Raw genomic sequence first — 21,624 nt, forward strand, 5'->3', positions numbered from 1 at the left:
CCTGGGAACCTCCATATGCCGCGGAAGCGGCCCAAGAGATAGCAACAACAACAACAACAACAACAAAAGACAAAAGACAAAAAAAAAAAAAATTATGATCTGTCAGTAAATTGAAACATTAAGGTGCTGTCTCCAAAGATGCAGGAGACCTAACCACCCTACAGCAAGTGTGAGATTGTCAGTTATCGAACAAAATAGGACTTTTTTGTGTGTATTAACAGTGATTATCTCTGGGTGGGGGATTATGGAGATTCCTTAGCTTTTTGTGTTTTTCAGTGTTTTCCACAATTAACATGATTTTAAATTGCAAAGTAACTACATTTTTTTCTTTTTGCCTTTTTTGGGGCTGCTCCCTCCGCATATGGAGGTTCCCAGGCTAGGGGTCTAATCGGAGCTGTAGCCACCAGCCTACGCCACAGCCACAGCAACGCGGGATCCAAGCCGCGTCTGCGACCTACACCACAACTCACGGCAGCGCCGGATCCTTAACCCACTGAGCAAGGCCAAGGACCAAACCCACAACCTCATGGTTCCTAGTTGGATTCATTAACCACTGCGCCACGACGGGAACGTCACATTTTTATTTATTTATTTTTTTGCTTTTTAGGGCCATACCCAAAGCATATGGAGGTTCCCAGGCTAGGGGTTGAATTGGAGCTATAGCTACTGGCCTACACCACAGCCATAGCAACTCGGGATCTGAGCCATGTCTGCGACCTCCACCACAGCTCACGGCAGCACCGGATCCTTAACCCACTGAGTGAGGCCCGGGATCGAAGCCACAACTTCGTGGTTCCCTAGTTGGATTCATTTCTGCTGCACCACAACGGGAACTCCTGCTACATTTTTATTGTTAAAATTTTGATATGGATGCTAGGCTCTTCCTGCCAGGGCCTCTGTGACATGGGCTGATATATTTGGGACTTGAGCCCAAGTGGAAGTGTTTGTCCGCCCTGGTCCAGGCCTCCTTGCCCTTCCTGAGAAACTCATGACAGTGTGTATTCTCTCCAGCGCCTGCTGTTACTGCTGCAAGACAAGGACAAGGAGGTGGAAGAGCTCCTCCAGGAAATACAATGTGAGAAGGTACCTTCCCCGACAGTTGCTCCTCCTCTTGGGCCGAGTAGAGCTTGGCGGGCAGCGTGCGTGCTGGAATTGGAGAGCTGGACTCCGATCCCGGCTCTGTCACGTTCTCCATCTCTCCAAAGGCTCAAGCAAAGACAGCCTCTGAGCTTTCGAAGTCCATGGAATCCATGCGTGGGCATTTGCAGGCACAGCTTCGGTGCAAAGAGGCAGAGAACAGTCGCCTGTGCATGCAGATCAAGGTACCTGCCAGCCCCACCGTGGCCTGGCTGTCAAGGGCTCCCACACTCAGGAAAGCTTTGCCCTGAAGGTTGATGGGGCTGCTGCCATCAAAGCACTGGTGCCTCGGAGAGCCCTGGCCACTGGGGGTCTTGGGTGCCCTTCCCAGTGGGGACCGGTTAAGTGCTGTATCCCTGAGCCAGTCCCTTAATCCCTTAGGCCTTCAGTTTTCCTAACTCCCCAGGGGGAGGGATGGGCTCCCACGCAGCTTGTGTCTATGAGCCAGGGACCCTCTGAGGTCACTGCTCTGCTGCGTGGCCGAGGACTATCTGCCCACTCTGCTGGGAGTTCAGGAGGGAGTCCAGAAAAGTTTGATCTTTTTTTTTTTTTTTTTTTTTTTTTTTTGGTCTTTTTGCCTTTTCTAGGGCCGCTCCCGCAGCACATGGAGGTTCCCAGGCTAGGGGTCTAATTGGAACCGTAGCCACCAGCCTATGCCACAGCTCACAGCAACGCCGGATCCTTAACCCACCGAGCAAGGCCAGGGATCGAACCCGCAACCTCATGGTTCCTAGTCGGATTCGTTAACCACGGAGCCACGACGGGAACTCCAAGAAAAGTTTGGTCTTAACTAAGACCCAGTGGGCTCAGTAATGGGCGAGGTGCTGGGGGGACCTGGGACGAGCCCTCGTCTCTGGTCTGCGAGAGGCTTGCACACGCTGCCCTGATTCCTCGCTCCTCATTGCTTCCTCGGCCGCTCCCCTCTGTCCCCTCTCCTCTCTGCCTTGCCTTCCCCCGGCCTGCCTCGTCTCTCTCCTCTCTCTCTGCCTCCCCCTCGTCCCTCTCCCTGACCTGCTCCCGGGCCTTCCTCTCCCAGAACCTGGAGCGCAGCGGAAACCAGCACAAGGCGGAAGTGGAGGCCATCATGGAGCAGCTGAAGGAGCTGAAGCAGAAGGGAGATCGGGACAAGGAGTCCCTGAAGAAGGCCATCCGGGCCCAGAAGGAGCGCGCCGAGAAGAGCGAGGAGTACGCTGAGCAGCTGCACGTGCAACTTGCTGACAAGGTAGCGGCCTCCCCGCGGAGAGGGCTGCTTGGCGGCGGGGAGCGGATGGGTGGCTTGGGTGGGTGGAGGGGAGGGGAGGCAGGAGGGGGATTGGATGGGTAGAAGGATGGTGACGGGGGTGGGCCGGCGGCTGGGGACAAGTGGAGGCTTGTAGGGCCGTTTAACTGCAGCGGTACTGTGGGTGGGGTGATGGCTGAGGGAGGATTTGCAGTCGGGGTGCGTGTGATTGCTGAACATCATGCTGAACATCAAAGCAACGGCCGGGCTCCCGCTTCACTGTCAGTGCTTCTAGAAAGCCATTGCAGGAGGAGGGGGTTTAAGTCATCAGGGCGAAGGGAGGCTCCCTGGGCCGCAGCGCTGACGCCAGGCCGACGGGCCCTGTTATCCCATGTTCCCAGGATCTTTATGTCGCTGAAGCTCTGTCCACTCTGGAATCATGGAGGAGCCGCTACAACCAAGTCGTGAAAGACAAGGGAGACCTCGAGCTGGAAATTATCGTCCTGAACGAGTGCGTCTGTGTTGGGAGAGGGCGTGGGGGCCGACGGGAGGCGGGGTCGGGGTGCAGGAAGAAGGCACCTGGCCACCCGAGCAGCCCACATCCCTCACACGGCTGCCCTTGGGTCTCCTCTGGTCAGGGCTGCACTGGACCGAGATGTGGGCCCCCCTTGATGTGGGCTTTTTGGTCGGACCCGGAGTCGTGGCTGCAGCCCCCGCCCAGGGTCCTGGCCCCCTGGCAGGCCCTGAGGATGGGCCTTCTCTGCTCACACCGCACCTGACTCTGGCATCTGGGCCTGAGCTGGGCCCTCATGTGCATGGCGTGTGGGCACAGGCGCTCTGGTATTCCCACAGGGCAGCTAGTAATCCCTGTGTCTTCTCCCGGTGGTTTTGCCCCCCCCCCCAGGGTCAGAAGGTCTGGCATGGGGCTAGGGGGCAAAAGTGGCCTCAGTTGTAGGTGACTCAACTCACACTTCTCTTGCCACTTGCAGGCTGTCAACAGTGAGCATTTAAGTCGTCCCTGAGTCATGCGTTTGGTTTGTTTAAAGATATTTATTAAGCCTCTACTCTAGACCAGCCATGCGTTGGCCTTTAGGGTTACAGCAGTGAAAAGACAGCTGCATTCCCTGCCCCTGCAGTTAACCGTGCGCTCTGGGAGAGGAGACCCGGCTAGGAGACCCAGACTCCTCTGGCTAAGAGGTCACGGGGAGCCAGCGTGGTCTCCAGGTCAGGAAAGTCTTGCCTGAGGAATGTCTTTGGCTGTCGTCAACTCAACTAGGCTCACAGAGCCTAGGAACCTACCAAATGCCAGGCCCTGTGCCAGGCACTACCCTCAGGGCCTTCTCCGTCTCCTGGGAGAAAACGGGTAATTAAGGCAGATGGATGGATGGTAGGGATGAGAGGGATCCACTGTGGTGCAGTGACATCAGTGGTGTTTCTGGAGTGCCAGGACGCAGGTTCCATCCCCAGCCTGGCACAGTGAGTTAAAGGATCACAGTTGTGGTGTAGGTTGAAGCCACAACTCAGATCTGAGCCCAGGCCCAGGAACTCCATTTGCCTCGGAGCAGCCAAAAAAAGAAAGAAAGAAAGAAAAATTGCAGCTTGCAGATTAAACACTCTGATGTGCTTGCTTGGGCCTCGTCAGTACTCACTAAATACCTGCTGAATGGTGACCTGAAACTTATCAGTCCTGAGAGCACCTGCCGTGCAAAGATTCTGTGGTGGGTCTGCAGTCATGAGCCGCCGTGCTCTTCTGAGGCCGCAGCCTCTGTCCTTGGATCATAGCCCTGTGGAGAGCCTGAGGGTGGGGAACGGGGCTTGGGCAGCAGGGGTAGCGCCTGGGGAGAGGGAGACAGATGCCTGGGAGTTCGGTCCTGACTTCAGTTCCGGAGGGCTCAGAGATCCAGAGGGTGCCGGGGGGAGCTGGGAAGGGCCTGCGTCTCTGGTCCTGGTCGCCAGGGAGTGCCTCAGCCTCACGGGGGGATCAGAGCAGAGAAGGTTTCTTGGAGGGGGTGGCATGGGAGACTTGTTTTTTTTTTTTGTCTTTTCAGGGCTGTACCCGCAGCATATGGAGGTTCCCAGGCTAGGGGTCCAATTGGAGCTGCAGCTGCCAGCCTACACCACAGCCACAGCAGCTCCGGATTGGAACCACATCTGCGATCTACACCACGGCTCATGGCTCCGCTGGATCCTTAATCCACTGAGCGAGGTCAGGGATCGAGCCTGTGTCATCATGGATACTAGTCAGCTTCATTTCCGTGGAGCTATGATGGGAACTCCGAGACAAATCTTAAAGGCTGCAAAGAGGGATGGACCCGAATGCAGCCGCTTCTTGGGGTGGACACTGGGGAGCAGGCAGGGTGCCACGAGAAGGGGCATGACCCGGGTGGGAATCCTTGGCCCCGCTCCACGCGAAGACCCCGGCTGCTTGCGACCTGTGTAATGGGTTCCACCTGCTTTGGCTTTGTGACCTTCCAGCCGGGTGACAGATCTCGTAAACCAACAACAAACCTTGGAGGAGAAGATGCGGGAAGACCGGGACAGCCTGGTGGAGAGACTACACCGGCAGACCGCCGAGTATTCCGCATTCAAGCTAGAGAACGAGAGGCTGAAGGTCTGTGCTGGGAGCCGGGCCCGGCCGGTGGGGAGGAGGGGCAGCCCCAGAGGGGTCCTCAGAGGGTGGGGAGGCAGCGGCCTGGTAAGAGGGCTTGCTCTGGAGTTGGAACGACCCGGATTCAAGTCTTGACTCTGCCTCCTAGAGCTGCAGGACCTGAACCGGAAGTCCTTCCTTTGTTGCTGTTGGGGGGTGGAAATGCATGCCACACACGTGGTGGGCCTGACTGTGTGGCTAATGCCGCCTCTCCTGGGCCGCCGCTGGGCCCTTCGTGAGCATCAATCCTCACTTTATCCTCCCCGTAGTATGATTCTTATCTCTATGGAGTAAAGAAACTGAGGCTTAGAGGGAGGTCAGGTTTCTTGCCAAGGTTTTGCCCTTGGAAGCATGGGTGTTGGGATTTGACCTTGAGTCTGACTCTGGGGCTCTAATTGTTAGCTTTTCACCACTCGCTCTGCACCCTCCCAGCACACCCGGGCCGAGGGCCACCTGAGCGGGGATTGACTTTGCAGAGCACTGCAGGTTTGATCGTGGCTTTTAATTGATCTGGGCAGTAACATCTAGATTGATTGATTGCTTTTTAACTGATTTTGTTAAGTAAGATTGATTTTAAGGCCGTGTAATATAGAAAGGTGCACAAAATGAACATACTTTGGCCATCAGTCACCCTGACTGAATCTTAAAGGTGGCACCCTGGTGACCTTCCCGAGTTACAAACACCCCCTGCCAAGGGGACTGTTATCCTGGTTCTGTCACCACAGGTTATAGTTGGTCTGGCTTTGAACTTTGTGCCTGGCTTTTATGGCTTTGACTCAGCGTTCTGTTTGTGAAAGTCATCCCTCTGTGTGTGTGAGTGTGTGTGTGTGTGTGTGTGTGTGAATGGCGGTTTATTCATTCTCAGTGCTGTACAGTGAGCAGTTGTATGACTACACCACGGTGTGTTTATCCAGTCTGCTGTCCGTGGGCACTGGCATTGTGGGACAGCTTTGGGTGCACATATTTGGTGTATTTTTACAGTTTCTAGACCTTGAAGTAGAAATGCCAGGTCATCGGGTGGTATACATACACTCAGCTTCGGTAGATGTCACCAGACATTAAAGTTGTCCGGCAGATGGCCACGCCCGTAGGGGGTGGGAGTGATCTGCTCCTCGTCTCCTCACCAACCCTTGGTGTTGTGTGTCTTTCTCACTTTAGCCACTCATGCGGGAGTGGAGTGTATCTCGTTTGTGGCAGTGCAGCTGTTGGGTAAATGAAAGACACCCCCCGTGTCTAACAATTAGCTGGGGGATTGCTTGCAGTTAGAGCTGAGCGGTGACATACAGGGCAGCTGTCCAAGTGATGTTTGCGGAAGTGTATCTTTCTGGATGTTATCATTACAAAAGTAACACAGGCTCATAATGAAAGTCGAAACCATTACAGAAACGTGATACGGAAGTGAAGGTCTCTGTCAACTGTAGATGTGTATTTTTCCAGTTTTTCCCCCTGATTTTAAGGTCTGTATTCAAACACATGCACATCCAGTCATCCATCCACTATTCGGCAGCTTGCTTTTCTCATTCAAACACAGTTCATGGATATCTTTTCAGATCTTTTTTTTCTGCTTGATCTCTTTCTTTTAAATGACTGCTTAATTATTTTCTTGAGATATGCTTTTTTTTGTCCCATCTGCTAAGGTGAGCATTTGGGTTGTAGGAAAGCATTTATTGATTAGTATCGATTAGAGAAGTAAGTCCCAGCCAACTTGTTAATTGAAAAGGCAAAAAAAGAGAGAAAAAGTACATGGCAAAATGGTAAGTACAGTATAATCCCATTCTTGTTGGAAAAAAATAAAATACACAGTTCTCAAGGGGTGTGGGTGTGTGTGTGTGTGTGTGTGTGTGACTGAATCACTTTGCCGTACAGCAGAAATTGACAGAACATTTTTTTTTTTTGTCTTTTTGCCATTTCTTGGGCCGCTCCCGCGGCATATGGAGGTTCCCAGGCTAGGGGTCCAGTCGGAGCTGTACCCGCCAGCCTATACTAGAGCCACAGCAACGCCGGATCCTTAACCCACTGAGCAAGGCCAGGGATCGAACCTGCAACCTCATGGTTCCTAGTCGGATTCGTTAACCACTGTGTCACGACAGGAACTCCTGACAGAACATTTTAAATCAACTATAGTAGAAAAAATAAAAATTAAAAAAATAGGAGTTCCCGAAGGTGGTTCAGTGGTTAACGAATCCGACTAGGAACCATGAGGTTGCGGGATCGATCCCTGGCCTTGCTCAGTGGGTTAAGGATCCGGCGTTGCCGTGAGCTGTGGTGTAGGTCGCAGACGCGGTTCAGATCCGCATTGCTGTGGCTGTGGTGTAGGCCAGCAGCTGCAGCTCCGATTCGACCCCTAGCCTGGGAACCTCCATATGCCATGGGTGTGGCACTAGAAAAGGCAAAAAGACAAAAATAAATAAAGAGGTAGATAGATAGAGCCATATGCTAAGGCATCAATCATGATTCATTTTTCTTGGTTTTATCTCCATTTGCTTTAATGAATATGTATTGCTCTTTGTAGTAAGAACTGAAACACCCACAGAAGTCTCTTTTGCGTCTATGTTCACTTGAGTTGGTCATGTCAGGAGACCTGCCCTGAGCCTGGCTTGGGTTTGAACAGAGGGGCTTCCCTTTGCCAGCCCCTTGGAGTAGGCGCTGGGGTCAGGATGGCCACCTGCTCTGGAACCTTCCTGCTGGTTACCCACAAGCCGCCCCTTCTAGGCTAGCTTCGCCCCGATGGAGGACAAACTCAATCAGGCGCACATCGAGGTTCAGCAGCTGAAGGCATCGGTGAAGAACTACGAGGGAATGATTGACAACTATAAGAGTCAGGTGGGCTTCTCGGGTGCCCTGGCTCTGCCAGGGCAGCGGCCGGGAGGGAGATTAACCACAAGGCCCCTCCCGGGAAGGGTTGGGTTCGGAAGGTGCTTTTCACCAGAACTTGGCCCTGCCCGGGATGGCCCGATGCTGTGTTGGTCCCTAGGTGATGAAGACCAGACTGGAGGCTGATGAGGTGGCTGCCCAGCTGGAACGCTGTGACAAAGAGAACAAGATCCTTAAAGACGAGATGAACAAAGAGATTGAAGCGGTACTGCCCGGCTTCCTCGCCTGCATCCCCACCCAGTGCCCTGTCCTTTGATCTGTGCCTGATGTTTCGTCCTTGAGCCTCTGTGATGTGGACAGCAGGGATTCGGGAATCTTCCCATCGCTGGGCGGGAGGCTCTAGAGAGGGCATACCCCACCCCCCATCTCTTCTCTCTTGTGTTTCTTCTTCTTTTTTCAATTACTCAATGAATTTTATTACAGTCATGGTTGTACAACAGTCATCACAACCCAGTTTTATAGCATTTCCATCCCAAACCCCCAGCCCATTCCCCACTCCCCAACCTGTCTCGTTTGGAAACCATATATTTTTCAAAGTCTGTGAGTCAGCATCTGTTCTGCAAAGAAGTTCACTGTCCTTTTTTTAGATTCCACATGTAAGCAATAACATATGATGTTTGTGTCTCACTGTCTGACTGGCTTCACGTAGCCTGGTAATTTCTGGGTCCATCCATGCTGCTGCAATTGCTGTTGTTTCTTTCCTTTTAATATTGTGTTTCTTCATCTCTCTTTCTCCTCCTGGTTTTCTCTTCTCTCCATTTTCCTTAAAAAAAAAAAATCTCCCCTTCTTAGAACATCCAAGTGGGTTCAGATCCACAGATCTGCCAGGTCTTAGGTGTGCCTGTTTCACTCTGCGTAGTGCCTTTATTTTGTACCAACCAAAAAATGTGCCTCTTGTCCCCTTCTCCAAAGACCCTTATTCTTCTTAGAGATGGCTTGGCCTTCTAGAAGCAAAGGGATCATCTTCCTAGTAAGCTTGGAGACAGACTGAGCCCAGGCTCAGCCATTAACTTGTTGCACAACCTTGGGCAAGTCACTGTCTCCTCATTAATACAAGGATGGACCAAGGCCAGGTCGTCCATAGCTTTCCCTCCATCCTAGAGCACTGTGATGGCCTTCCTAGGGGCTTTGGAGTTAGACTGGACTTGAATCCTGGCTCTACCCGTTTCTGGCTGAGTGACCTGGGGCACATGCTCCTTTGATCCTTGGTGTCCTGATATGGGGACAATAGCACCTACTTTGTAGGTTGCTGTAAGAATTCAGTGAGTAATTCAGAGAACCCTAGCACCACGCCTGGGTCCCGGTGTTCGCTGCATTGTTATTCAGTGACTAAAGGAAGGGCAGGCTCAAGTGGCAAGTCAGGGCCACGTGCGTCCCCCCAGAGAACAGCTGGACACCCTCCGGGGCTGGGGATCTTGTGGGATCCGCCTGCGGGGACCGAGGGCCGTCCTACCCTAAGCGCAAAAGGGCTCTCGTCCGGCCCCTTGAGCAGCCAGGCCCTTCCCAACAGTGGGCTCTTCTCTCCCGCTCCAGGCACGGAGGCAGTTCCAGTCCCAGCTGGCTGACCTGCAGCAGCTGCCCGACATCCTCAAGATCACGGAGGCCAAGCTGGCAGAGTGCCAGGACCAGCTGCAGGGCTACGAGAGGAAGAACATCGACCTCACGGCCATCATATCAGACCTGCGCAGCCGGGTAAGGGACTGGCAGAAAGGGTCCCACGAACTGGCCCGAGCAGGGGCCCGCTTACCAAGATGAGCCGCACGCGCCCCCCCCCAAGGGAGGACCACTTCCTTTTTCTTGGCTGCCGCTTTCTGAAAGGAGTGAGCTGTCATCAGTGCTGTGAAATAAAAGTCTGGTGTGCCAAATGCCTTGTGTTTGCACAGAGTGATTGTAGTCATAGGAGCTGCCGCTCGACCGGAGCGGCTGGGGCCTCCCGCTCTCACCCCCGCCCCCGGCTCCTGCCTCCGCCGGCCGCGGCCTCTGCTGCCCTTCACGCTCTGCTGCCGTCCTCAGCCGTGCCGCCACCAGCAGACACCAAGTTGCAGGTTTTCTTTTCCGTTTTTCCATCTTTCTCTTGCTTTAGCTGCCTTTCCCTACTCTTAACAGAACCACTGCCTGAGCCTCTGTCCTCAAAGAGGGCTTCCTTTCTCCCAGAAGCCATCTGCCTCTGGGTCACGGGAACCAAACCTGCAGTGTCCAGGAAATGACATGCCTCCCCTTTGCACCGTGACCCTGGGCAAGACTTTTCCCCCTCTTGACTGCTGCCTTGTAGTGACAGTAGACGTGGCCACCAGGTTTTGAGCACCGTGCTCTGTGCTCAAGTGTTCTCTCATTTAATCCTCCCAGGAACCTTGTGTGGGGTCTTGTTCCCCCATTTGACAGAAAGCAGCCCAGGGCCTGGAGGGGAGAGGTAGTTTCCTGAGGTCACAGAGCCCAGACTTGTCCAGCCGGCTCTGTCTGGTTCCCAAGTCCACGTTCTCAGGACTCTTAAACCACCTGCCTTCTCCTGAACCTGAGTCTTCTCAGGGCCTGCAAGCCAGGATCTCTGAGGCTTCTGCAGAAAGCAGGCTGCTGGATAACTTCTCAAACTTGCCAGCCTGAAGGACTCAATAGATTTCCTGTGGCCCGGCCTGCACCCTTGTCCCCAGTTAAAGAGAATGAAATCAGCGGTTCCCAGCAACGTCCTTGGTAAAGCTCTGTGGTGTGCACCTGCTTCAGCCTTCTCATATCTGCCCGGATCCCACTGACTGGCCTCTCCTGATCAAGAAAGTGTCGTCGTGGCTCTTCTGGATCGAAGCTGGCTTCTCTCGGCGTGGGAAAGCCTTCAGTCTCAGGGGATGGGGGGCAGGCGTGGGACCCTAACCTGTCCCCGCTCCCCTCTCTCCTCCAGGCTGTGCGCTGAGAATCGGATGCCTGCTGAGGGCGGCATGTTTCTCTTCTGGGTGTGGATGATGGGTCCCAGGGAGAAGGGGGGCCTGTACTGGGTAGTTCTTCCGTAAACCAGTCTGTGTTCCTGTCATTTTAGATCGAGCATCAGGGGGACAAGCTGGAGATGGCGAGAGAGAAACATCAGGCTTCCCAGAAGGAAAATAAACAGCTGAGTCTGAAGGTGGATGAACTGGAGAGGTTAGAGGCACTTGGTCCCATCTCTGTCCTCTTCCTAGGACCTGAGACTTTCAGCCACTTAGCTGCTTTGGGCTTAGTGCGCGGAAGTGTTGGAAGGGACTCGAGGCCCTGGAAGGTACTAGGCAGACCTCAGAGGAAGAGCTGCTTCCATTGCAGTGGTAAGCATTGTGGGAGAGAGGAAAGTGGTCTCCGGCCGGGAGCCATGCTCCATAGCAGTGCGATCGAGATCAGACCATCCACGAATTCCCGCTGTGGTGCAGTGGAACTGACATGCCTCGGTGGCTCCAGGAAGCAGGTTCGATCCCTGGCCCGGCCCAGTGGGTTAAAGGATCAGACTTTGCCACAGCTGCGGCACAGGTCACAACTACAGCTCAGATCTGATCCTGGCCCAGGAACTCTGTATGCCTTGGGGAGGCCAAAAAAGAAATAAAAGGGAAACAAGATCAGGCCACCCATAGGCACCACCTCTCAGAAAGGCATGCTTTGTAGGTCTCATTGTGGCTCAGCAGGTTAAGAACCCGACATAGTGTCCATGAGGCTGTGGGTTCGCTCCGTGGCCTCGCTCAGTGGGTTAAGGATCCAGTGTTACCATGAGCTACAGCGAAGGTCACAGACGTGGCTCAGATCCCACGTTGCTGTGGCTGTGGCGTAGGCCGGCAGCTGAAGCTCTGATCGGACCGCTAGCCTGGGGACTTCCATATGCTGCAGATGAGGCCCCCCCCCGCCCCCAAAAAAGCATGCTTCGTCTACACAAACCAGCAGGGCCAGGATGCCGCAGTGGGCAGCCCCCTCACTCTGCACTTTGGCTCTTTGTTCCTCACCAGCCTTCCCAGGGCCTTTGTGCTCTCTTCTTCTCTGTTACTTGTGGATGTTGGAGGGAGGCAGGTGGAGAGTACACCTTTTGGAGTCAGGAGCCCAAGTGGTCCCGACTGGCCACTGAACCTACCTTGTGACCGTGAGCCAATCAGGTCACCCTTTTGAACCTCTTTACTCATCTAGAGAAAGGGGTCAAGCTCATGGGGCTATGGTGAGTCTTCAATGAGGTAATCCTCGCGGGGCTTATTAGCAAGTTAGCTGGCATCCAAAAAATGCACCATAGAGGTTAGTATATACGAGCTGGTATTTCCTCCACTTTAGATATGAGGAAACTGAATTCTGGGAGAGGTTTAGTGATTTGCCCAAGGTCCCATAGCTGGTCCTTGGCCAAGCTGCGATGTAGACGTATCTTCCTCCAAAGCTTTTAGCATCTGTAAAATGAGGCCTGGAGCCTTAGAGCCAATGGGCCTGAGGTTCTATGAGTCTGCAACTGGCCTAGGTGGCTCATGCAGCCTGCGAGCAGGGACTTGACACAGGGGGTCTCCCTTGGGCTCCACCTCTACCTATTGGCTTCAGAGATGCATCTGGATTCAGCAGAACTTGCAGAGCTCCTTAAATTGGAAGGTCTCTGGAAGTGCGGCAGGGACCGTCTGTGTACACGGGATGGCCACGGCTGACCCATGGCTGGTCATGTGTGGTGTTGAGCGGTCCGGCTGAAGTCCCTTTGCCGAGGAAGGCAGCAGCGAACAGAAAAAGTTGAGGGTATGGGTTTTGGCGACAGTCCTGCCAGCTGTGCTGACCTCGAGCCAAGGACTTCACCTCTCTGTGGCTCGGTGTCTTCCTCTCTAAAGTGGGGATAATGATGGAACCCAAGTCCCTGAACTGCAAGTTGCCGTATCACATGTGACGTCAAGTACACTTAGCACAGCCCACGGTCAGTCGGTCAGGCTATGCTCGCTTCTCCCCCTCTTCACACAGCTCCTTGCCGCCTTGCTCATCAGCAGATCTCTTTGGTTTATTCCTGCTGTTTCTTGGAGGTTCTTGGTGTGATGAGAACCCCGGTCCGGGGCGGCTGGCAGCCCCCTGACCATGTGGAACAGGACAGGTAGGGGGGTGCCAAAATCTGATTGAGTGCTTCCACCTAGGAAACTGGAGGCGACCAGTGCCCAGAATATCGAGTTCCTACAGGTGATCGCCAAGAGGGAGGAGGCGATCCACCAGTCCCAGCTGCGACTGGAGGAGAAGACACGAGAATGCGGGTCCCTGGCGAGGCAGTTGGAGAGCGCCATTGAAGATGCTAGGAGGCAGGTCAGTCTCAATTCTGTTACTAACTAGCTGTGTGTCTTTGGGCAAATTGCCTAACCTCTCTGAGCCTATCTCCCCATCTGAGACATGGGCGTATAGTAGTAGTAGTACCTGCCTCATGAATTCATCGTAGGGATCAAATGAGCCATTAACTGTGAAGGACTTGGCACTTGATTCACAGCTGCTCCTTTAGTGGCTGCCCGCGTGGGCCGCAGATAGGGGAACCAATCTTAGGTGATGACTCATGGGAGAGTTGGCAGTGGGCAGGTAAAGCTGGAGGCAGAAGTTGTGCCCATAGTTAGCTCTCACCCTGAGGCGGCTGAGAACTCTCCACAACGAGACCGGTTAGTGGGATCGGCCCAGCCGTCTCTTCACCAGGTGTTCCCCAGGTTACATAAGCCAGCCCCACCTCTGTGCCTTTTGAGCAGGTGGAACAAACCAAGGAGCACGCAATCTCCAAGGAGCGGGCTGCGCAGAACAAAATCCTGGACCTTGAGACCCAGCTGAGCAGGACCAAAACGGAACTCAGCCAGCTGCGGCGGAGCCGGGATGATGTGAGTGGGGCGGGGGGCAGACGAGAGGGGATACGTTGAGACTTGAGCTTCCTGGGGCCTGCAGGGCAAGGAGTTTTTTCTGTTTTTATGAATATGACATGGTTTTCATTTTCTCCCAAGGTCTTCCCATCCCTTCAGGATATCCCAGGCTGAGCCCCCCCTTCCCCCTTTTCTTGTGGCCCTGTTTTGTTTTGTTCTGTTTTTAAGTATAGTTGATTTATAAGGTTACGCCAATTTCTGCAGTACAGCAGAGTGACCCAGTCATACCTAGATATACATTCTTTTTCTCATGCTGTCTTCCGTCATAGTCTAGTCCAAGAGATTTGGATAGCGTTCCCTGGCGTCTACCGTAGGATCTCATTGCTTATCCATTCTCACAGTAATAGCTTGCATCTACCTGAGCCCCTTTTTTATTAACATCTTTGTTAAGACAGTGATTATAAAATTCCCTCACTGAAATTGTACAGGAGTTCCCGCTGTTGTGCACTGGGGTTAAGGATCCGGCATTGCAACAGCTGTGGTGTAGGTCGCAGCTGCTGCTTGGATTCGATCCCTGCCCAGGGAACTTCCATACGCCATGCAAGCGGCTTAAAAAAAAAAAAAAATGTACAGTTAGGGGAGTTCCCATTGTGGTGCAGCAAAAATGAATCCACTAGGAATCATGAGGTTTCAGGTTTGATCCCTGGCTGTGCTCAGTGGGTTAAGGATCCCATGTTGCCTCGAGCTGTGGTGTAGGCCAGCAGCTGTAGCTCTGACTAGACCCCTAGCCTGGGAACCTCCCTATGCCTTGGGTGCGGCACGAAAAAAAAAAAAAAAGAAATTGTACAATTAAGTGGTATTTCGTGTGTTCCAAGTTGTGTAATTATCACCACAACCTAGGTTTAGACATCCATGAATAAAGTCTCTGTCGCTAAGGGCGTGTCTCTCCTGGATGACACACACCCTTGCCCACCCGCCCCCGCTCTGCTCCCCTTCCCAGGCTGACCGCCGCTACCAGAGCCGGCTGCAGGATCTGAAAGATCGCCTGGAGCAGTCAGAGAGCACCAACCGCAGCATGCAGAACTACGTCCAGTTCCTCAAGTCGTCCTATGCCAACGTATTTGGGGATGGTCCCTACACCACCTTCCTGACCAGCTCTCCCATTCGCTCCCGATCTCCTCCTGTCTAGGGCCGCCTGCCACCCTTGGGCGGGGAGCCCAGGTGGATGCCGTGGGAACGAGGCCTTGCTAAGCCATACCTGGAAAGCCTGCTGGTTTTCCTCTCTCATTTCGTGATGAAGTATGTTCGGGATCTTGTCCGAGCTGCTAGCTCCCGAAAAGTGCCTGAGGCAGCCAGAGATGCAGCAGGACCCCCTTGGTTCTCTCCTCTCTGATAGCATCGCCCGACGGAAGTTTTTAATTTCCATGGCAGGCCTTAACATCTTTTACTCCTAGGGTCAGGTTGTAACCCACCGGGACTTTGTTCCTTTCCCAAGAGAGCGTTTGGGCTGGACTTTCCAGTCCCCTTACAGGGTCCTCTTTTTAGGGCTCCTTCTCTTGGGTTTTCTCTGACCTGAACCAGCAGGCGCTGTTTGCCAGAGGTCCTCACCCCTCTTCACAGATCGCTTGCTGTTTTCCTTATTTCCTGGGTACGGTGTTTCGCCCAAGGGGCTCCCTCCCAGGCCCAGTGGAAACCTCTCATGGCCAAGTTTCCTTGAGGCCACTGGCCCTCACGTACTTCCCAGCAGACACGCGCGGGCTTACATCCCGTTGGCTTTGTAAAAGCAGAATCCCAATTTCATGGGCTTTTGAGCCTCTTTGCCAGGTTTGTTCCTATAGAAGGCATTTATTCTTGAAAAAAATGTGTGTCGTTTTACAAAAAGCTTCTATAATCAATATTTAAGGCTCCATTGAATGATTTCCTTTACCCACCTCCATCCCTCTTCGAAAAAATGTTTCAGTAAAATGCCGCAGGAGAGCCAGTAAATGTCGTTAAAGGATTTGGCGCGTGGAGCATTAGACTCTTCATTTCATTTTGGCTCTTTCTCCCTTGTGCACTGTCATCTGTAATCCCACGAAAGGACTGAAAGGGACACACCAGAAGGCAGGGCTCAGGGTTTGGGGGCAGACGGTGTAGCTGTTAGGAGGAAGAGGACATGTGTACATATTGCTATTCTTTAAACATCAGTTGCTTTCGGAATGATAAGATGAGGGGCTATTTTTGTTCTCTTCACATTTTCCTGTATTTATAAGAAAGAGCAACACATCCTTCAGGGAGAAGAGAACAAATCTGGTACTGGCTGCACCTTGAACTTTCCATTCCAGCTGGCATTGGCCTTCTGGGTGATCCAGTCTTGTCCCCTCTTGGCCACTCTGACCCAAGTCCAGAACTCCAGACAATTCCTGTGTCCTTAAAAGCAGTGGGTCCCACTTGGGCCTCTGGATGTCACCATCAGAACCTCTCTCCACCCCAATTTAGGAAACGTTTGTAGTTTCTAGCTTTTTATTTTACCGAGGAAGGTCCCTGAAATAACTACCACCAGCTACCATTGCCACGAAACCAGGCCTGTGGTCACACACTTAATGTCAATGGACTTGTACTTCGTATCGTGTATGAAAGATCTTAAGAGACCGTTGTGGCTTCCTGCTGCAGCGCAGTGGGTTAAGAAATGACCACATAGAATTCCTGTCGTGGCTCGGTGGTAACAAATCTGACTGGGATCCATGAGGATGCGGGTTCGATCCCTGGCCTCGCTTAGTGGGTGAAGGATCCGGCATTACCATGAATTGTTGTGTAAGTCACAGATGAGGTTCAGATCCCAAGTTGCTGTGGCTGTGGTGTGGGCCAGTAGCTGCAGCTTTGCTTCAGCCCCTAGCCTGGGAACTTTCATATGCTGCGGGTACAGCCCTAAAGAGCCAAAAATGAATAATTAAACAAATCTGACTACAGTAGCTCATGTCGCTGTGGATTAAGGTGCAGTGGGTTAAGGAACTGGCGTTGCTTCAGCTGTGACATAGGTGGGGCTTGGATTCCATCCCTGGCCTGGGAATTTCCATATGCCATGGGTGCAGCCAAAAAAAAAAAAAAAAAAAAAGACAGTTGGCAAACTCACACCCATGTGTATTCATTTCTGTATAACTCATGACTCTTATTTTTGTCAAACTAATGGAAACCTCTTCAGTACAGAGCTCTGCTGTGGGTGATGCTGGTGTGGGAAACACCCCCCTTGGGGGCCATTGCTGGAATTCTCCCAACAACGTTCTATTTTTCTTTGTAAAATACTGTATGACAAAAAGCCCAGAGTGTTTTTGATAAATGAAAAATGTTTCTATTGCTTCAGACTCCAGAGCGTTTTCCTTTCTGCCTCAACTGAGATCCCATGAAATGGGGAAAAGAGTCAAAAGTTCAAGTGTCCCTATTTAAAGCTGGCCTCCGGCAACGGTGAATCATTTGTTGAGGTAGAATTCACGTAACATAAAATGCATTCTTTTCAAGTGCATGATCCAGCGGTTTTTCGTATATTCAAAGTTGTGCAACCACCACCTTTATCTAATTCTTGAACATTTTCATCACCCATAAGTGAATCCCGTACCTGTTAGCATCCACTCCCCATTCCCGTCCTCCCAGCCCCTGGCAACCACTAATAAAGTCCCTATGTCTTTTTGGCTTTGTCACTTTGCCCATTTCACATAAATCACAATATGGTGACTGTCTCCTTTCACTTATAGTGTTTTCAAGGTTTCATGTTGTAGGCGTGTATTCGTACTTGATTTTTGTGGCCCAATATTCCATTGTGTGGATACACCATATCTTATTGACTCATCAGTTGATAGGCACTTGAGCTTCCATCTTTTGGCAATTGTACATCATGCTGCTACCAATATTCTACGTTCTTTGTGGACACGTAGCTTTTGGGTATATACGAAGCAGAACTGCCGGGTCAATGTTAACTCTTTAACCTTCTGACCAAGTGCTAGACTGTTTTCCACAGGAGTTGCCCCCTTTTAGACCCCCATCGGCAGTGTCTGAGGGTTCCAATGCCTCTGCATTCCTCATCACCACCTATTCAGTTTTCTGCAAGCTCAAAGGGCCGGCCTTCGAAGGCCTTCGGTCTACCCAGCTCCCTGGAACGCAGCGACAGTCCAGAGCCGAGCTCCGTGCGCAAGCGCGTCAGTGGGCGGGCTCGGCGCAGGGGGCGGGGCCATGCGGACGTTAGGGGCGGGGTTGCAGTGCGCAGCTGCGTGCGCGCCCCGGAAGCGGAAGCGAGCACCCGTTTCCGGGCGGCTGATTCGAGGAGTTGTTTTGTCTCCGGCGGCACCTGTGAGGAGCTGCTTCGAGGCAGGCCATGCCTTCGGAAGGTCGCTGCTGGGAGACCCTGCAGGCGCTGCGCAGTTCGGGCAAAGGTCGCCTGTGCTACCACCGCGACTGGCTGCTGCGGGGCGAGGTGAGCAATGGCCCAGAGGCGCGTCACGGGACGCTGCTTCTTTGTAACAACCAGCCGTTGACTCCTGAGTGCGCCTCACCCTGCCTTGGCGTTTCTGCCTTCTCCCGCCTGGTTTGGCTTTTCGGGGAGCCCCTATTCAGAGGTGCCCTTCTCTGGAGGTTTCAGTGCTCTCCTCCAGGCCGGAGTCAGGCGCCCCTGCCTCTTAGGGTCAGCGAATTTACTGCGCGTCTCTTCCGTTGGGAGATCCAGATTTAGCGGTGAAAGGTTAATGTGACCTAACCTATTGCTCCCAATGAAAAGACCAGATTTTTAGATGACATTGGGCAGACCTGGAAAGTGTAATGGGGGCGTGGTCCGTGCACCTGGGATTTGCAAAGCCCTGTACTGTAGACAGTTAAGGCTCAGCTCTTCTTCCCGAGTCGCTGGTAATCTAGGTACAGACGTGACGTTTGTCTCTTCAGGCTTAAATGTGTCAGTTCTAAAGCATTTCCTTGTTTATGTCTTTGACAGTTTTAAAGAATACATACTTTATATAGCATGAATCCCAGCACGAGTCTGTTTGGTGTAGACTCAGGTTATGCGTTCTTGGCAGGAATACCACAGAAATGATGCTGTGTTCTCAGTAAGTCACATGAATAGGTCACATCAGTAACACACAGGTGCTTCATTCCAGCCCAGCACTGGTGATGGCACTGACCTTGATCACATGGTCACACTGGTATCTGCCAGATACCAATCCACTTGAAAATCATTTTTCCCTTTGTAATTGATTACTGTTTTGTGGGGGGGTATTCCAAGATTAGACCAATATATTTTTTTTCTCATCAAACCTCCACCCTTAGCGTTTATTGACGACTTCTGCATGAATTAGTCTCTTCTGTGATGTAGCCAAATGGTGTTTCTTTATGTCTACCATTCCTTATACATATTGTAAGGAAGTGCTTTCGTTTCTCCCGTTTAATTATTTATATCACTATCCTCACGGGTTCCTGTTTTATTCAGTGAGTTATGATCCATTACTTGTAACCTTGTATGTGTATTTCCGTCTTTTATTTTTATTTTTTTGGTCTTTTTAGGGCCGCACTCATGGCATATGGAGGTTCCCAGGCTAGGGGTCCAATCAGAGCTACAGCTGCCGGCGTACACCACAGCCACAGCCACGTCAGATGTGAGCTGTATCTTCAACCTACACCACAGCTCATGGCAATGCCAGATCCTTAACCCTCTGAGCGAGGCCAGGGATTGAACCTACATCTTCATGGATGCTAGTCAGCTTCGTTAACCACTGAGCCATGACGGGAACGCTTGTATTTCCACCTTGTGTGAAGTATTGTCTTCAGGATAAATGCTAGAAGTGAGATGCTGAGTCAGAAGGTAGGCATAGATGTAGTTTTATTATTTATTGCCACGTTCTCTCTGGGTATATTGTTTGTCTTCCAGTTAGCAGTGCATGATCATGCCTGTTTGCCCACGGCCTTGTCAGCAGAATGTATCGTTTTATTTTTTTTGCCTGTCTCATAGGTAAGAATGAGATTGCAGTGTGGTTTTACAGTATGTTTTTATCTTGATTGAGATCAAACATTTTTTCTATATTCAAGCACCAATTTTATATCTTTACTTGCAAATTTCAAGTTTATATATTTTGCTCCTTTTTTTACTGGGGTTTTGGTATTTCCCCCCAAAATTTTTTTTCTTTTTTTTCTTTTTAGGGCTGTACCTACAGCATATGGAAGTTCCTGGACTAGGGGTTGAATCGGAGCCGTAGCTGCTGGCCTGTGCCATAGCCACAGCAACCCAGGATCTGAGCCACATTTGCAACTTACATCACAGATTGCAGCAATGCTGGATCCTTAACCTATTGAGCAATCCAGGGATCAAACCTGAATCCTCACGGACACTATGTTGGGGTCTTAACCCACTGAGCCACAACGGGAACTCCAGTGGCGTTTTTTGTATATATGGTTTTTATTTTCTACATTTGAAGCTCTGGTCCTGAAATTTATTTTGGTGTAAAGAATGAGTAACGAGGAGTTTCCGCTGTGACACAGTGAGTTAAGAATCCGACTGCAGTGGTTCAGGTCGCCGAGGAGGTATGGATGTGATCCCTGGCCCTGCCCACTCGGTTAAAGGATCCAGCGGTGCCACAGCTGGGGCTCGGATTCAGTCCCTGGGCCTCAAACGTCCATGTGCTGCAGGTGTGGCCAGTTAAAAAAAAAAAAGAAAAAAAAACAAGTAAAGCGTTGTTGCCTCACCGTTATTTCCAGTATGTCTTTATCTTCGTGTGTTTGTGTGTATTTATTTATTTAGGCGTTGGGTTTTCAACAAAACATGTAGTGGATTATAAGGACAAAATTCTTTTTTTTTTTGTCTTTTTGCCATTTCTTGGGCCGCTTCCTGTGGCATATGGAGGTTTCCAGGCTAGGGGTCTAATCAGAGCTGTAGCCACCGGCCCACGCCAGAGCCACAGCAATGCGGGATCCGAGCCGCGTCTGCAACACCACAGCTCATGGCAACGCTGGGTCCTTAACCCACTGAGCAAGGGCAGGGACCGAACCCGCAACCTCATGGTTCCTAGTGGGATTCGTTAACCACTGCGCCACGACGGGAACTCCCCAAAATTCTTTTTGATTGCTTAGATCAGGTGACATGAAAGTTGAGCTTAACTCTCTTCTTCCCTCTAGGATGTTTTAGAAGAATGCATGTCTCTTCCCAAGCTGTCTTCTTACTCTGGGTGGGTGGTAGATCATGTCCTACCTCACATGCAAGAGAACCCTCCTCCTTCCGAGACTTCAGCATCCCCTAGATCTACTTCAGCCCTCGACCAACCTTCGTTTGTTCCCACGTCTCCCATAAGAGACCGTGCCTTCTCATCAGCCTCCTCAGCAACGGCGAATGGAACCGAGGTGAGGCTTTCGGTGGCTGCAAAGTTGAAGCATTTAATGTTGTCCTACTCTGATGACCTTACTCTTGGTGAAAATAATGGCTGCTTCTCCTTGTAGCTATTTGTAGGGACGACGTTTACCACAGCACCCAGTGATCTCTCTGTGAAGACCCAGACAAAGGAATTCCTCCCTATTCTTGGTACCAAGAATAGTAATTAATAGGATTGTTTGTTCTCACGAGCATTGCATCTGTTTAACTCATAAGATCTCCCTTTTTGTTGTTGGTTACTGGAAGCCTTAGAGTAAATTTTATACTCGTTCTTAACTTACGTACCTTGGTTCTGTATGAGTTTTTACCTTTTTTGGGGGGCTCTATTTTGTTCCTGCCTTTGTTTCTCTCATTTAAAAGCAGTGAAATTGTTACTGGTGCTCTGCTCTTCTGTTTCTTTGTATTTCCAGAGGTAGTTTGTATAAATACAAGTATTCAGGACCACATGTACTTCTTTTTCCTTTTTAAACAAAGTTGAGGAAAAACCCCACATGATTGTAATATTAAAAACTGATAGGAGTTCCTGTCGTGGCTCAGTGGTAAGGAACCCGACTAATATCTGTGGATTCGATCTCTTGCCTCGATAAGGGTT

The 21,624-nt window shown here is 51.5% G+C and overlaps 3 protein-coding genes across 54 annotated transcripts in view; all 3 read left to right on the plus strand.

Annotated features, from left to right (window-relative positions):
- The window catches only part of STXBP1 (syntaxin binding protein 1), a 775,650-nt gene extending 761,058 nt beyond the window's left edge, over positions 1-14,592 (plus strand). Inside the window, exon 18 of the transcript XR_014828440.1 lies at positions 14,422-14,592. The gene's annotated coding sequence lies outside the window, so the exon portion shown is untranslated. The remainder of the gene's footprint in view (positions 1-14,421) is intronic.
- ODF2 (outer dense fiber of sperm tails 2) overlaps positions 1-16,991 on the plus strand; it is a 36,673-nt gene extending 19,682 nt beyond the window's left edge. For 23 of the 51 annotated variants that reach the window (XM_084965283.1, XM_084965344.1, XM_084965384.1 and 20 more), the window contains 8 exons: positions 1,012-1,083; positions 1,206-1,322; positions 2,174-2,359; positions 2,758-2,867; positions 4,832-4,967; positions 7,716-7,826; positions 7,978-8,082; positions 9,411-9,742. In XM_084965283.1, the coding sequence (XP_084821409.1) occupies positions 1,012-1,083; positions 1,206-1,322; positions 2,174-2,359; positions 2,758-2,867; positions 4,832-4,967; positions 7,716-7,826; positions 7,978-8,082; positions 9,411-9,632 (1,059 nt within the window). In that variant the 3' untranslated portion in view covers positions 9,633-9,742. 51 annotated transcript variants of the gene reach the window in all.
- A 927-nt stretch (positions 16,992-17,918) lies between these two features.
- Positions 17,919-21,624, plus strand: part of GLE1 (GLE1 RNA export mediator) — a 28,468-nt gene continuing 24,762 nt past the window's right edge. Inside the window, exons 1-2 of one of the 2 annotated variants that reach the window (XM_084997624.1) lie at positions 17,919-19,373; positions 20,677-21,004. In XM_084997624.1, coding sequence (XP_084853750.1) covers positions 20,801-21,004 — 204 coding nt within the window. In that variant the 5' untranslated portion in view covers positions 17,919-19,373; positions 20,677-20,800. The remainder of the gene's footprint in view (positions 19,374-20,676; positions 21,005-21,624) is intronic. The other variant, XM_003122222.6, reaches the window with a different exon arrangement.

Source organism: Sus scrofa, chromosome 1 (genome assembly GCF_054392235.1).
Source record: "Sus scrofa isolate SSC_HxYL_T2T_F1_AM1 chromosome 1, Sscrofa_HxYL_maternal_Yorkshire_Landrace_v2.0, whole genome shotgun sequence".
NCBI classification, from domain to species: domain Eukaryota; kingdom Metazoa; phylum Chordata; class Mammalia; order Artiodactyla; family Suidae; genus Sus; species Sus scrofa.